This window comes from Saccopteryx leptura, chromosome 4 (assembly GCF_036850995.1).
Source record: "Saccopteryx leptura isolate mSacLep1 chromosome 4, mSacLep1_pri_phased_curated, whole genome shotgun sequence".
In the NCBI taxonomy this organism is placed as follows: domain Eukaryota; kingdom Metazoa; phylum Chordata; class Mammalia; order Chiroptera; family Emballonuridae; genus Saccopteryx; species Saccopteryx leptura.
Genome location: NC_089506.1, coordinates 216,901,121 through 216,917,321, shown reverse-complemented (window position 1 = coordinate 216,917,321; position 16,201 = coordinate 216,901,121). Strand labels below are relative to the sequence as shown.

At 53.2% G+C, this 16,201-nt stretch overlaps 1 protein-coding gene and 1 pseudogene across 5 annotated transcripts in view; one reads left to right on the top strand and one right to left on the bottom strand.

The window, feature by feature from the left end:
- Positions 1–55: 55 nt before the first annotated feature.
- The window catches only part of SGF29 (SAGA complex associated factor 29), a 29,186-nt gene continuing 13,040 nt past the window's right edge, over positions 56–16,201 (bottom strand). For 2 of the 5 annotated variants that reach the window (XM_066383185.1, XM_066383188.1), the window contains exons 2-10: positions 15,227–15,315; positions 10,612–10,687; positions 9,914–10,073; positions 2,699–2,763; positions 1,678–1,807; positions 1,462–1,608; positions 1,293–1,328; positions 1,043–1,205; positions 56–262 (exon numbers count right to left, since the gene is read on the bottom strand). In XM_066383185.1, the coding sequence (XP_066239282.1) occupies positions 146–262; positions 1,043–1,205; positions 1,293–1,328; positions 1,462–1,608; positions 1,678–1,807; positions 2,699–2,763; positions 9,914–10,073; positions 10,612–10,687; positions 15,227–15,301 (969 nt within the window). In that variant the 5' untranslated portion in view covers positions 15,302–15,315 and the 3' untranslated portion in view covers positions 56–145. Of the gene's footprint in view, positions 263–1,042; positions 1,206–1,292; positions 1,329–1,461; positions 1,609–1,677; positions 1,808–2,698; positions 2,764–9,913; positions 10,074–10,611; positions 10,688–15,226; positions 15,316–15,409; positions 15,433–16,201 lie in introns of those variants that run through there. The other 3 variants (XM_066383187.1, XM_066383189.1, XM_066383186.1) reach the window with 2 other exon arrangements.
- On the top strand, positions 4,694–5,019 carry LOC136403378 (dynein light chain roadblock-type 2 pseudogene; annotated as a pseudogene).

Genomic DNA, 16,201 nt, shown 5'->3' with positions numbered 1-16,201 from the left:
TGCCCTATGTGGGGAGGAGTGAGAAGTCTAGAAAAGGGAAACCCAAGAGGCACTGTCAAAGGGGAAGGATATTTATTTGCTCACATAGTCCTGTGTCGCACTGCCCCTTGAGGGCGGCAGGAGACCGAGAGTCTGCCAGCTGGCTTCACTTTTTCTTGGGCTCCTTACAAGCCACCACGTACCTCTGGGCCACATTGAGGGGAGGGGAGTAACCATCTGCATAGGAAGTGTCTTCAAACAGGACCGAATAGTCATCCTGGGGCTGCAGTGGGAGGCAGACAGGAGGGGCTGGTCAGAAACACCCCGACAAGCCCCCACCAGCCCCCTACCCCAGCCTCGAGCTGAGGAACCTTGGAGCGTGGGCTCCTAGCCTTTCCTGCCCTCACGTTCACTCTGAGTCTGGACGCTGGAACCCAGTCCCTGCTACTACAGCGCTCTCCTCAGCAGCCGAGGGCCAAGAGTAGAGAAGAGCAAAGAAAAGGGGACTGCCACCCACACAGGCAGGCCACAACGGAAGGGGACCCTAGGTTAAGGGGAACAAGGACAACTCAGAGGGCAGCAGGCAGGGAACCTGGAGGAAGGGGGAGAATAGCCTTTTCAACTGTCATGGGTAATAAGTGACCAGGGTGCCAGCAATGTCACAAACTGGAGAAGCAGCCCCAGGTGACAGGGCAGTGAAGGACTCGGGGGGTTGGAAGACAGGCCCGGGTCACAGCGCTTCCCTCTCACGGCACAGGCTTCTCAGGTCAATGCACAAGTAAGGTCAGCCCAGAGGACACATCAGGCCCACTCCACTCGGGGCCTGCTAAGGCTCTGCAGGTGGGCGGGCACTGCCCAGAGAACAGGGCTGCTGTGGTGGGGGGGCATGGGGCAGACTGTCAGAGGAGAGGGGGGCGCTCACAGGACCCTCCAGCTCAATGAGGCTGTAAAGGTGTTAAGGTGAGGACAAGAGGGAAGGAAATGGGAAGGTGACCCCCGGGCCCATCTGGTGAGGTTGGTGGTCCCAGTGGCATGGCCGGCCCCTCCCACGGGGGCGCCTTACCCGCTGCGGGGGCGTGTGGATCAGGGCGCGGTAGAAGCAGGTGGTCTGGGGATACAGGGCCAGCACAAGCTGCTCCTTCTGGAACAGGGCTTCCGGGTCTGTCTCAGGGTTGGCCTTCCACTGGGGCAGCGGGATGATGCGTCGCCGGCTCAGAGTGTGTCTCCTGGAGGCAGGCGCGTGTAGGTCAACCCGTGGTGGGCGGGGCTCGCTCCCGCCACCTCCCGTGCCCCCACCCCGCCAGCACACTCACTCTTTGCCCTCTTCATCAATGTCATCTACTTCATACCTGCGGGTGAACAAAAGAACAGCGATGCAGGCAGGTGCAGGGCCAGGTTGGGGACCGAGGAGGGGGTTGGGGAGGCAAGGAGCCGGCTGTCACATCCCGTCCCAGTTCCCACAGGGCTGGTGTGTCCACTCACTTGTTGGTGGCATGGCTGTAACTGACCACCTCGGCCAGAATCCACTGCTCATCCCCATCCACGGCCTTGACCCGGGCAGCCACCTTGTCTCCAGGTTTGGCCACGTAGTCCCCAGAGGCAGGAATGGCCCCACAGAGGGGAGGCGGCCTGAGGGGGGGACCAGGCGTTAGTCCCAGCCCCTCCCTGGCCAGCCGCCCTCCCCGGGCCTGCCCTCACTTGTCACCAGGCTTCCCGATCCACAGCGGCAGGGTCATGGCCGACTGCTGCAGCAGAGTCATCAGCACGCCCCTGCGCATGGTCTTCCGAGGGGGCTCCGAGTCATTGTACAGGCCGGCGATCTTGGCCGCTGCGGAAGCAAGCGCACGCCTGAGGCGCGAGGGAAGGTGCCGCCCCAGGCCCGCCCGCACCCTGCCCGAGCTGTCAGGGGAGCTCTGCCCCACCCCCCGAGTCAGCCCCGAGGACCCGGATGTGACCGCTGACCATCCCGCTAGATGCCTGTGGCGAGGAGAGCGCCAGGCTGCACCCGGGTGAGACAGCAGGTGAGTGGATGCCCTCCGGGGAAAGGAAGTAGAAAGGGCAGAAGGGGTTCTGAGGTGCTGGTCATGTTCTGCTCTTTGATCTGGGTGCTGGTTCATCCATTGTTCAGTTAGTGAAAACCTGACTGAGCTGTATGCACACTTAACATGGATTTTCTATTACATACTGTAATTAAACAAGGTAATAGAATGATCAGATGTGGACACACCCCTTACATCCTCGGGCACGGCTCACACACCGAGCTGTGTCAACTCCAGACCCAGCTGGCAGGGTGACAGCGAGGAGCCTGCCCACTGTGGGTTCATTGAAAGGGCCAGGGCCAGGGAGAGGCGGGCCAGCGCCCTGTGTAAACCCCGTCTGAAAGGCTGGCTTGCAGACATCCCATACGGCTCTCAAATCACAGCCAGGCTTTCACTACAGCAAACATGGACCAGAGTCAGGAGGCAGCAGAGGAGGGAGTGACCTGAGGGACAGGTGCCCTGTGGGCTGCAGAGGAGAACGGGAGGCCCGGCCTCTGAGCCCTGGGAGCGCCGTCCATTCCTTTCCCAGCCCAGGCTGCCCCGAGGAGCCCGGTAGACACCCAGGGGCGGTCACCACACCAGGCTGACCTTACAGCCCCCAACCCCTAAGACAAGACTGCTATGCTTGGGAACTCTCACTCCGCTTGGTCAAGGAGTGCTGACCTCGTCCGCTAACTCACCGATCCGCCTCTCTTCCAACAGAGACTTGATTTCTGCAATCTTATCTAGAGCTTTCCGGAGGATGCTGAGGGCGGGGAGAAGAGAAAGAGGAGGCACGGGTGAAGCACACAGCACAGCCTTCCTTTTCTGTTAACAATTCAGACCACTCTTCTTGCTGAAAACTATGAACCCTACATGTACTTTTAATCTTAAAAGCATAAAACTGACGAGAGGCCCGGGCTGGATGGCTCACTGGATAGTGTCGTCCTGGCGCACTGAGGTCATGGGTTCCATCCCCGGTCAGGGCACACACAAGAAGCCACCAATGAGTGCACAACTAAAACAGCGAAGTGGAGCCTGGCCTGACCTGTGGTGGCGCAGTAGATGGAGCGCGGACCTGGAACGCGGAGGTCGCGGGTTCGGGGCCCTGGGCTTGCCTGGTCAAGGCACATGTGGGAGTTGATGCTTCTGCCCACCCCCCCGAAATGAATAAAATCTTAAAAAAAAAAAAAAAATGAAACAGCTAAGTGGAACAAATTGATGTTTCTCTCTCTCTCACTTCCTCTCAGATCAATGAAAAAATTAAAGAACACAGCTGCCTTTGCCTGGTGCAGCTGACACACCCCTAAGAATTGCTGCTGAGATTTAGAAGGCAGGGTGCGGCCTGTGAAAGGGGGCGCTCCCAGGACCGTGGGAGCTGTTGATTCAGAGCAGGGCCAAGGGGGGAGGGGGGAGGGAGCTCATTCCTGAGAGGAGCCTCTGGAGTTAGTTTACGGGGTTCCAGACCGACTGCCGCCCAGCAATCCTACCAGAGGAGGCGTCCGCACCCTAGATTTGGGGGAGTCTTCTTCCCTAAAGTACCTTCCAACAGCGTAAGTAGCACAGACTACAATTGCTTATTCGGGGTTCTTCTCTAGTCCATGCCTCTAGTGAGTTTTTAGTAAATGTCCACATAGTTAAAGGCCTTCATTCAGTAGGAGGGACAAATGAGAACACAGCACAATAGTGTCCCAGAGGGTGGCCAAGGGGGTGGCCCATAGGGCATGACTTGTGGAGTTGTCCACCAGGCAGAAGCCAGAGGATGAGGCAGGAAGCAGCAAACACCTTGCCCAAGAAGCTTAGAGCATCACAGTCAGGTGAGGCTGGTGCCGGAGGCAGGGAGGACTCGGCCAGGGCCCCTGCAGCTCGTGAGCACTGGGACACGGGCCGTCCGGCTCCGGGAGCACAGAGGAGTCAGAGCAGGGGCCGGAGGGAGCTCTGAGTGTCTGATCACTGGGCCGGGTCTGGCGGGAGGACACGGGTTTATGCGGCATGTCCTAAACTGTATTTGGTGACAGGAATGGAGCAGTTCTCAACCTGAGCTGAACATGAGAATCCCCGGGAGAGCTTAAAAAAACACCACCACCCAATTGTTTTAAGCAAGAATCATAAACAGATGCCAAAGCTATTGGGTTTGATGTGAAATGGGATACTTACAATCTCAGAGTTACCTCCCACGAGATACTTACTAATTACACAATGAAAAAGAGCAGGAACTTGACACAGGAGAAACCTGGAAAAGGCCACCTGAACCAATGGGACAGTGTCTTCTCGTACGATGCCCCAGGGACATCACTTCCATGCCCTCACTGCCCGGAGTGTAAAACCTGAGCCTAATCACGAGGAAATACCAGACAAACCCACACTGAGGGCCATTCCAAACCATCACTGGCCTATGACCTTCAAAACATCAAGGTCACGAAAAGTAAAGACAGCCCGACAACTGCTTCTGATTGAAGGAGACTAAAGAAACGTGACAACCAGTGGACATTAGTAGACAGAGATGAAATTTGAGTAAGAGCTGTAGGTTAGTTAAGAGTTTTACATCAGTCCTGCTTTTGAGGAATGTCCCCTGGTTAATAGAAAAATGTCCTTAGGCACTCTGTCCGACCTCCATCACTACCACCTGCAATTCTGACTCAGAACTCTGAACAAATAATGACCACAAAAGAAATATCCCAATGGGTTAAACAAAAATACTGGCAGAGGTAGAGGAATCCCTCAAGAGGACACAGAGCCACAGAGGGGTGATCAGAACAATGGCTGTAAATGCAGACTGCATTCCAATCCGAACAACGTCGGGCAACTCAACAGCAATTCAACGTGCAGGTCTTGTCCATCAGCCGGCAAAGCCGAGAGAGAGCACGTCTGCGATGCCGATCCTCTGGACGACCTCACCGTCCTTAGGATCAGATCAGGAAGCAGCGCGATAGCTCCAGATCAGGAATACCTTCCGACTGTCACTCAGAGTCCGTGTGAACGGCTCGGCCGGGGCCAAGAACACCCTGTGACACTGGGCTGAACACACATTTTAATGATGACTAAGATTCCATTCCAACATAACTGATCTTTTGAACCTTCTTTTCTGTTTTTACATTTAAGCTAGTCTACATGTCTCATTTAGTCCCCTTTGAATGTAAAGTTGTGATTTAGCTATATATTAAATTCTGGTTTAAAAAAAAAAGAATGTCCTTGTTTTTAGGAAATATCGACTGATGGCTGCATTTAGAGGTCAAAGGGCATCTTGTCTGCAATGGAAATGGTCCAGAAAAAATGTACGTGCCTATACAGAATAAGGCAGATGTGGTAAAAGTGCATTTATGCAAATCCAAAATGATGTAAAAATAAAAAGCTAAATCAGTACCAGTGTCTGAGCTCCAGCTCAACAGCATCGGAACCTTAGCTGCAGCCAGACTTGAGAACCAGAGGGCACACACAGAGCCGCCACGCAGGGGTGTGACACGGAGATAAAGAGGATGTGCGCGGCCAGCAGAGCCCGTGGCATTTTAATTTGCACCGTGAATCTTTAAGGAGAGGAATGTAATATTCTACTTCCTAAAGTTATTGCAGGTCCACAGCAGAAACTGGAGGAAACAATATTTTAAGATCATTTACTACTTCAAGAGTAGTTTTCTGGAACCTAAACTTTCCATCTCAGAACCATAAAAGCTTCAGGTCACCCAGTATGACCTCCCGGGTAAAGCATGGTTCACTGCCCTCTGACAGGCAGGCAGCCTGGCAGCAACGCCCGGCGTGGTGCCACCCCGAGTCCCACTCCGTCTGGGACCCCTGAGCAGGGGCTTCTTCTGGCTGACGTTCTGCTGGATGCAGCCAAGACTTCCAAGCCCTACCCCCCCCCCCCACCCACACACACACCTTGGCATCTCCCCACTGACCAGCAGGGAACGGCTAAACCTAAACTGATGTGGCCCCTTTCACATACTCCGATACTGCTGCATACAAGTGCACAGTGTCACCACTGGATTAGGGTGACTGCTTAAAAAGACAAAAGGAAAAAGAGTAATTCCTTTGGGGCCTTCCTCTCTTGCTGAAATAGCTGGAGTTGTGCTTGCAAAGCTTGACACGAAGCAGCAAGGCCCAGGAGCACTAACAGGGAGATTGGCTGGAGCTGCCGGCTCCTCCTGCCCACCTGCCCCTCTTGCCCACCTGCCACAGAAGCAGGGGTGGGGGAGGTGCAGCCAGAGGAGCAGAGAGGTGATCAACGAGCTCCTGGGCACATGGCATCTGCGCCCTGGGCAGCGAGGGGCGGCACGCCTCTGCCCAGCCACATGGGACAGGGCCCGTGTTGCCAGTGCCCACGGGCAGGCCGCCTGCTGCCCGGGCCCCAGTGCCTCACTCAGAAAGACGGACTGGGCCTTCACTCCCTCCTCCAGGCACTTGAGTCGCTCAGCCCCGGGAAATGCTGCCCGCACGGGCTCAGCCCCTCCCGAAACTACCTCCCCCACGCTGGCACCGAGTGACTGAGGCGGCGAGCGGCCCACTATCTGCAGCCAGAGCTTACACACCATCCCTCACGCTGTTCCCCACGCCCCTGCAGAGCTGCATCCTAAGAAATGCCTTTTGAATTAATGCTGGTAAATCACTTGCTCCCACCTGGGAATGGCTACCTGTCTCCTACCGGGATATGGGAGGGAGCTCTGACAGGAAAAGCAATGCCTCGGGACTTGGGCTGGTTCTAGAGGCTGGCTCTTGGCACCTCTTCGGTTTCCAGATGGTCTTAATTCCCTACTTAGAAAGCGAGCTGGGCGCGTGTTGCGGCCACCGCACCAGTGCCAGAGAACGCGTGAGTGTGCCCTTGCTGCCCAGGCTGGGAGCCCCCTGCAGGCAGGGCGGGTGTCCTCACTACCTAGCCCATTGTCCCATGCCCGGCAGGGCACCAGGTGCCCAGGAGGAGGCCTTGCTCAGGTTTAGCCAATGAATAAGCAGACGCACGTCTGAGAGTCTGTAGGGGGAACCGCAGCAGAGCGGGAAGAGGTGGCACCTGCAGTTATGAAACAAGCTGAAGTCTGGGGGAGTCAATGCCCTGGCAGAGCTCACACCCGACTGGTTTCAGAAGCTGCCACTTCCCTTCATCAGCAGTTAAGCTGGGAAGGGACAGTTTGCCTTCCTCTCTCAAATGAGCATGCGTCTCTCTGCCTTATGCAAGCCAAAGTCCAGCCCTGGGGTCTGGGGAAGGGTCGGACTATGGCCTGAGGAGAAATCTGCAAATCAGGGAGAAGATGGGGCAGGAAAGAGTGACTGGGCACCAAGGAGGCAACACCTCCAACCAAAATTCACGGTCTCCTCCCCCCAGGTCCGCCCACCCTTTGTTCTGCTCCCCAACCGGGCAAAGGAAGCCCCACCAGCTCCATTTGTCCAAGCTAACAACCTTGGAGCCTTCAACTTCTCTGCTCCCAACTGGCCCCCAGTTTGATCTCAGAAACTGCCACTGAAGCCACTCGCTGCTCCGTCCCCACCACCACCGTCTGGGCCCCACTTGGTCAGCACCTCTTGCCTGGTCTAACCAGCCCTCCACCTCACCCAGTCTGCCCTCCCCGCGGCAGCCGGGGCCTTTCCTCCTGCCTTCCCGTCTTCACTGGCTCCCTGGCACCTCCAGATCAAGCCCAGGTACTGGGGGCTCCCCGCATTCCTGCCCCCTTCCCCAGCCGCACAGGACTAGTTCTCAGTCCCCAAATGCACGTGCCCACAGGCCCCCTCCGTGGCCTCTGCACACTCCATCCTCTGCCCCATCTGCCTGATCCCTAACCCTAACCCACTCCTCCTCGAGGCCGTCCCTGGTCCCCAGGCCCGGTGAGCCCCATCTCTGCTGGCCCACCAACTCCACTGTCCTGTAAGCTTTCCTTTTTGGACTGCGTGCCCTCGAAGGCGGGACCCTTCCCATCCTGTGTCTCTGTATGGGGACTGCCCAGAGCCAGGGGCAGGGGAGCACCAGCACAGGTCTGCAGAAGGACTGACGGCAGGCTAAGAAAACAGAGGCTCACGAGCCCAGGGAAGAGCCAGGGGCAGGGGAGCACCAGCACAGGTCTGCAGAAGGACTGACGGCAGGCTAAGAAAACAGAGGCTCACGAGCCCAGGGAAGAGCCAGGGGCAGGGGAGCACCAGCACAGGTCTGCAGAAGGACTGACGGCAGGCTAAGAAAACAGAGGCTCACGAGCCCAGGGAAGAGCCAGGGCCAGGGGAGCACCAGCACAGGTCTGCAGAAGGACTGACGGCGGGCTAAGAAAACAGAGGCTCACGAGCCCAGGGAAGAGCCAGGGGCAGGGGAGCACCAGCACAGGTCTGCAGAAGGACTGACGGCAGGCTAAGAAAACAGAGGCTCACGAGCCCAGGGAAGAGCCAGACGGGAGGCCAGGGAGCCCCCGGAGCCCCCGTTCTGCTTAAGGCACCAATTCTGGCGTGTGTGTGGCCGCAACCCGAACTCCGCGTGTTAGCTGTGTCACCCACATGTGCAGGGCAGCACTGTGTAAACTGTAGGCTATGACCTATTAGTGAGTTGTGAAACTAATTTCTCGGGCAACAACCAGCATTTAAAAAAATAAATAAAACAGGAGATACTATATAATAGTAACAGTAAAAACTATACTTCTGGTCCCAATTCTGTGACATATGTACATATAAAATAAATGTATTCTGTGGGAAGGCACCCTCTGGAGTCACACCATTCTAGCACGGTGTTAAAGAATATGGCGCTGGGTTTAAAACTGGGCTGCCAGCTTACTAGTTGACTTCTAGCAGATTACATCACCCCTTGGTGTTTCAGTTTCCTCATCTGTTAAAAGAGGGTGACCCCCATTTCAGTATTGCTCTAAGGATTAAATGAGGTAAATATAGAAAATATATGGAATAGCACCTGGCACAGAGGAAGGCCACACAGAGTTATGTTGTTATTATTGTCACAACAGAGAATGTATTCCCTAATGCAAATTACGGTCAAAAGAATTTGAAAAACACTAACTAGTCTTAGGCACTTCCTATGCATTATCTCATTTTATATTGACAATTCTATAGGTAGCTATTATCCCTATTTTTAAAAAAATTAATTTATTTTTAAAGGTAAATTGAAAAGTTTTTTTTTTTTTAGATTTTATAGATTTTAGAGAGGGGGGAGAGAGAAAAAGGGAGGGAGGAGGAATAAGACGCATCAACTCATAGTTGCTTCTCATATGTGCCTCGACCAGGCAAGCCTGGGGTTTTGAACCAGTGACTTCAGTGCTCCAGGTCAATGCTTTATCTACTGCACCACAACAGGTCAGGCTTATCCCTATTTTATTTCTTTTTTTTTAAGTGAGAGGGGGAGTGATAGACTCCTGCATGCACCCTGACCAGGATCCACCTGGCAACCCCACATCTGGGGCCAATGCTCGAATCAAGTGAGCAATTTTTAGCACCTGAAACTGACATGCTGGGACCCAACACGCCATCCTCAGCACCCAAGGCCAATGCTTGAACCCATCGAGCCACTGGCTGCAGGAGGGGAAGAGTGAGAGGAGGACACAGAGTGGGAGAGAAGCAGATCGTTGCTTCTCATATGTCTGACGGGTAATCAAATCTGGGACATCCATACGTGGGGCCGATGCTCTATCCACTGAGCCAGCTGGCCAGGGCCTGGCTTACCCCTATTTTAATGATGAAGCAACTGCTTCTCAGCTGAAGTGACCACCCAAGGTCACATGACTGGTAAATGGCAGTGCTAGGAGGTGACCCTGGCCTTGCTGCATCTATAAAACAGCAGGCCTAGGGAAGAGGTGGCCCTGAGTGGGCTCCAGAGAGGGCGGGCCCTGCCCCGGCCCCGCCCCTGCCTGACAGGAGAGGCAGGCCAGGGCCACGGTCCACAGGTTCCTGCAACCCACGTAGGTGAGGAAGGGGAGGCCGCAGCAGGGCGGGACGGTACTCACTTGCACTCGGCCTCTGCGTCGGCTTTAGCGGTGGTGTAGAGGCCGCGCAGCTTTGTCCGGTAGTAGGGAGAGACTACAGAGTAAGCACAGGGAGAGAGAGGTGTGGGCGAGGGGCGGCTGCCAGTTTGGGGCGCTGCGTCCTGTACACCGGAATCAGACCCTGGGAGGCACAGAGAAGCCGTGGACCACGGTATGAGCTTTACTGGCTCCGAAGTGCTCTCCGAGGCACTTGAACCCCATGTCCTGTGAGTTCACCTCTTTACATGGTACAAATACCATCACTACATTTCCCACCTTTGCCATAGCATGATACACACAGAGACTATTTCTCGGCACGTGGGAAAACAGAAAACTCTCAAAGCTGCTCAAGCTGGAGACAAGGCTGGGGGCCCCGGGGCACCCTGGGAGGGAAGCTCTCTCCAGACAACACCAGCTAACCCGGGTGCTCGTGTGCTCTGGGGCGGTTCCCCACATGCAGCTTCCTTTCACTGACTTTCCCAGCCCTACAGTTGGGGACTTTCGGGTTCCTTAGTGCTAGGCAGTCTGTTATCTGCCTCCTAGGTCACCTCAGGTCACCCAGTCTAAGGGAAAAGTGTCCCCTGGCCTAAGAAGCAGCTCATTTTGGATGATGCAGATGCATGCACAGTCTCCTCTGAAGAGGCAGCAGCGAGTGCCCGGGGCCCCCAGCCAGCACTCACTCTTGTTCTCCGTCTGCATCCGCTCGTGCGTCTTCTGGATGTTCACCAGGTTGTGCTCGCTCCGCGACCGCTCCTCCTGCAAGGGTGAGGCCAACAGGCTTCGAGGGCAGGCCCTCCTCCTGCTGTGGCTCCCTGCTCCCCAGGCCAGAGGGCCCACGAGTACGGCCCTCATTTTCCAGATCCAAAGTCAGGACCAGTTCAAAAGGAGGTTTTACCCCTTGACTGATACAAAGCATTATACAAGGCATTGAAGTTAAATAACAATTTTTAGATTCTGACTCTCCATCAGAAAAGACAAATTGCTCTACAAAGTCAATACAGTCCCCATCAAAATTCCAGCTGACTTCTTTGTAGAAACTGACAAGTTTATTCTAAAATTCATATGCAGCCTGACCAGGTGGTGATCCAGTGGATGGAGTGTCGACCTGGGATGCTGAGGGCACAGGTTCTAACCCTAAGGTCGCCAGCTTGAGCGTGGGGTTGCCGGCTTGAGCCTGGGATCATAGCCATGACCCCCAAGGTCACTGGCTTGAGCCCAAAGGTTGCTGGCTCCACTGGAGCCCCCAGGGTCAAGGCATATACCAACTAAGGGACTGCAACTATGAGTTGATGCTCCGATCCTTCTCCTCTCTCTCCCCCGCCCCCGCTCCAAAACGACAACAAAAACATACTGGCTCTTAACTCAGTTATACCAGATGCCCAAAAGGGTGAAGCCATCTTTTCAAGACCACCCCTGCTTTAAGAACCTGACACAGTCAAATGGGAGCCTGCAGTCCTGAGTGGCACCCGCTGAGAGACATTCTGGTTACATGGGATGATGATGAACTGGCCAACTGCTGGACTGAATGGAATTCTAGGAACGTGCCAGTATTTTCTTCTTTTTCAAAAAATGTTTGCCACTGATTTGGGAAGCAGGGGGAGGAGAGAGTGAGAGACATAAAAAGAGAGAGAAGCATCAACTCGCTGTTCCACTCAGCTGCGCCATTGTTCCATTGATTGCTTCCTGTACGCCTGCCCTGACTAGGACCCGGCCAGCGACCTTGGATTGGCGCCAGCGATCTTTGGGGTCAGGATGGTGACCTGGGGATGTCAATGAGCCCACGCTTAAGCCGACAACCTCAGCGTTCCGGGCCCACCGCCGATCAGGTGGGCCTTCTTTTTTTTCAGCTTTAAATTTTTATTAGTAAACTACACTCAGAGCAGTTTTAGGTTTACAGAGAAACTGAACAGATAACATAGAGAGTTCCCATACACTACTTGCTTTCCCTTACACCAGTGGTCCCCAACCTTTTTTGGACCACAGACCGGTTTAATGTCAGAACATATTTTCACAGACCGGCCTTTAGAGTGGGAAGGATAAATGCACAAAATAAAATTATGCAACCGGCATAAAAACTGTGGTATTTTTAAATATAATTGTCAAGCTTACGAGACAAGCGTCAAGAGTGAGTCTTAGATGGATGTAACAGAGGGAATCTGGTCATTTTTTAAAAATAAAACATTGTTCAGACTTAAATATAAATAAAACAGAAATAATGTAAGTTATTTATTCTTTCTCTGAAACCGGTACCAAATGGCCCACGGATCAGTACCAGTCCGCGGCCCGGGGGTTGGGTACCACTGCCTTACACAGTTTCACCTTATTAACACCTTCTATTAGTGTGGTACATTCATTACAATTATTAACCAATACTGATAATTATTAACTCAAGTCCACTGATCATATTAAGGTCCACTTTCTGTGTTGTACATTCCACAGATTGACAACTGTATAATGTCAAATTACAGAATCATGCAGAATAGTTTTACTTCTCTGACAGTCTCCTGCGCTCCCCCTGGCCCCTCCCCTCCCTCCGAGGCCTTTACCATTCACACTCTCGCTCTGCCTTTTCCAGAACGTCTTTGCTGGAATCATCCAGTCCAGAAGCTCTCAGACTGGGTTCTCTCACTTAGGAATACGTGTGTCCGTATCTCCTGACTCTCAGTTTCCAGGTTACAGCCCACAAAGGCTATCGTTCAGGAAGGAATTTCCGGGAACTGCTCCATCGAGTGCACGGCTCTCGGCGGACTGATCTATAAGCTGATCTATACAGACTGTAACTGTGAACGTGGACGAAGGCACACTGAGAGGCAGAATAAAATACGGCGCCGTGTGCCCCACGAGCCGCGCTGTGCTATGCACAAACACGTATCACCCTTGATTTTGTGAATGAAAAGCTATTAATAATAGGGGGAAAACGGGTTTCTGCTTGGATTAAAGCACGGGGCACTACACGCTCCATGTCCCTGGGGAACAGCCCCACCCTGAGACGAGGAAGGCTCTGGAAGGCTGATTGATACATGCAGGTCAAATTACATCCAGATGGAACTACCACTCACCTAACCCTAGAAGGGAGCGCCCAGCATTTCCGCGTACAAAATGTGTATCCTAACTGCACCACGGCCATCGGTCACGATGGTGACAAGATGCAAGGCGGAGTGAGCAACCCTGGCCCACAGACAGAAGAGGGTGTGTGCGCTGTGGGACAAGCTAAGCTCACTTTCGATAAGCAGCAGCATTCCAGGGGAAAAGATGTGTCAACAAAAGAAACCCAGACCGAAGGGAGCTCCCTAGCCAGAGGGAGGGGAGAGGTGGGAGTCAGCCCCCGGAAAGATGATGACTCTTGAGTGAGGTGGTTCCGGCTAACGCAACAAGGAACGCTGGGTGAGTCCAGCACCCCTCTGCTGCTGAGAAAGAGGCTGCACCCTGGCCCTGCACCCTGGCCCACAGGGCAATGGCTCTCTGTACCATCTGCTCAGCCCCCAGGGGTTCAGCTATGGGGTGTTATGGACCTCCCAAGCTACGGAAGCCCCTTAGGGGCACTCGTAAGTTATAGCGACGCACCATGACTACCCCTGACCCAAGAGCTGATCAAAATAAGACCGATCCTGAAGTACCGTTAGCAGAGATAGGACCTTACACGGGGTCCCGCCCGTTTTCCCGTATGAGGGAGGTGGGCCCTGCTCTACAGCAGCGCACGATGGGAACTAGTCTCAGCATAAGCCTCTGAATTGACACAGGGTGACTGGCTTCATCCCCAGTGGACTTGGAACCCAGCAATAACTGAATTGTGGCCAACTGTAATAAAGCCTGCCCATAACAATATCTGATAAGTGGGCAGGGCCAATTCTGATGGGAAGACATAACGAATAGCTCTGTAATTTTTACTGATTTGTTCTGTAATGAAACTGAATTTTACCATGACCATGCTTCAACATGGTCACATACTGGCATTGTTAAGATTCAACCACCTTACGAACATCTAAAGTGAAGCGACCAGTTGATGCTTCTCATCTCTCTCTCAAAAAAAAAAAAAAAAAAAAAAAAAGCAAACCAATCAAAACCACAACAATCTACCTCACGTAAGTAAGTGAAAACACTGACACGGCTGACCAGTGTCCCGGGAGACTGAGTCACAGAGTTCTCAGAATGTATCTCATTCCCCACGTAGAAGACGCACCCTTTTTTCAAAAAATTTGAGGTCTACAACCTGGGTGCGTCTTAGACAGTGGTTGTAGATTGTTTACTTGTGTTTCTGCTTTTTCGTGCTTCTTGTTGAAGACAGTGATTCGTCATCAGACACAGATGAGGACAAGCTAACGGATGGGAGTTTTGACAGTGATGAGGAATTGTATGAATTTTATGATGAATAAAACTTGAGTTCAATAACTTTATGTATTTTTTTCAAATTTCGGGCCCCCAAATTAAGGTGCGTCTTATACATGGGAGCGTCTTACACATGGGGAAATACGGTAAAACTTGCGGAAAAGGAGTGAGCTGGGGAAGAACTGGATTTTTCTAACCATCGGCTGATTTCTATGCTAAATACTTCTCACAAATTTATCATAATGTACAGAGAGTGGTAGATGAAGGGGGGAATGAGTCATCAGATCAGTTCAGTATGAAAATGTATATAACGGCTCTAAGCACAGACTAGTTATCTCAGGCCCCCCGCCCCCACTGGCTTCTCCACACGCAGGGCATGGCCACACTGATGTTCCTGCTGCACCGTGCTGTAAATTGCTAGGCTAAGAGCAGGTGCTCACGTATGGCCGCTCTGCTTAGGTAAGAAGGCCCGAGTCAAGGTCCAGGGCTATGCAATTGAGACAAACTCAGCGGGCCTGGGTTTTCAGGCCCTGCACGCTCCAAAAAAGCTTTGACCCTTGTCCAACTTCTGAGAGATGATCTCTAAACCCTTGGCCTATTTTGCCTGATAAGAGTATCTCTGTTTTCCCGGGCAAGGAGTGGAAGGAAACAGGAGTGACCGCTAATGGGTACAAGGTACTTTTGTCAGGCAAGGAAATCTTCCGACACTGATCACGGTGAGAACTGCACAACTATCTGAACATACTAAAACCCGCCGCGCTATATACTTAAGTGGGTGACCTGTACGGTACATCAATTATATCTCAATACAGCTGTTATTAAACAAACAATCGTGTGATCCTGCACATGATGGCTTAACCTAGAGGAATGGTAGTCACACCCTCCTCCTGAACACAGCTCCCGCCCCCCTCCGAGCTCAGCACCACAGCCCAAGTCCTCCTCCAGGAATGGAGGGTGGAGGCTGTTTACCTGGGTTTGTTTGATCAGCTGGTGGAGCTCTGTGAGGAGCTCTGCAATGCGAGAATCAGCAGACACGAGAGCCATGGTGTATGCGGCGCCTGGGTGAAGGGGGACAGAAGAGAATCTTGTTAGTTGCTCTTATGGTTACACTGTGTCCTCAAAAAAATATGCTAGAGTCCTAACCCCTGGTACCTGTGAATGTGACCTTTGCAAATGTAATTACGATCAGTACACACTAGAGGAGGGGTGGGCTTTTATTTTTATTTATTTATTTATTTTTTTGGTATTTTTCTGAAGCTGGAAACGGGGAGAGACAGACAGACTCCCGCATGCGCCCGACCGGGATCCACCCAGCACGCTCTGCCCACCAGGGGGTGATGCTCTGCCCCTCGGGGGGTCACTCTGTCGCGACCAGAGCCACTCCAGCGCCTGGGGCAGAGGCCAAGGAGCCATCCCCAGCGCCCGGGCCATCTTTGCTCCAATGGAGCCTTGGCTGCGGGAGGGGAAGAGAGAGACAGAGAAGAAGGAGAGGGGGAGGGGTGGAGAAGCAGATAGGCGTTTCTCCTGTGTGCCCTGGCCGGAAATCGAACCCGGGACTTCTGCACGCCAGGCCGACGCTTTACCACTGAGCCAACCGGCCAGGGCCAGGGGTGGGCTTTTAATCCAACAGGACTGGGTGTCCCTGTAAAAGGAGAAACACAAACACACACACACACACACACACACACACAGCGCCAGGTGGAGACACAGGCACCGAGGGAAGACGCCACGTGACAGAGGCAGAGGCTAACCAAGGTCGGCCCAGCACCGCCGGCCACGCTAGAAGCTGGGGGAGGAATGGAGCTGATTCTCCCTCCGAGCTCCTGAGAACGAGCCCACTCTTGATTTTGGAACCAAGCCAACACTTTTTAAATTCTTCTCCTTCATTTTTTTTGTTTTTTTTTAGATTTTACTTATTCATTTTCTTTTAGAGAGAAAAAGAGA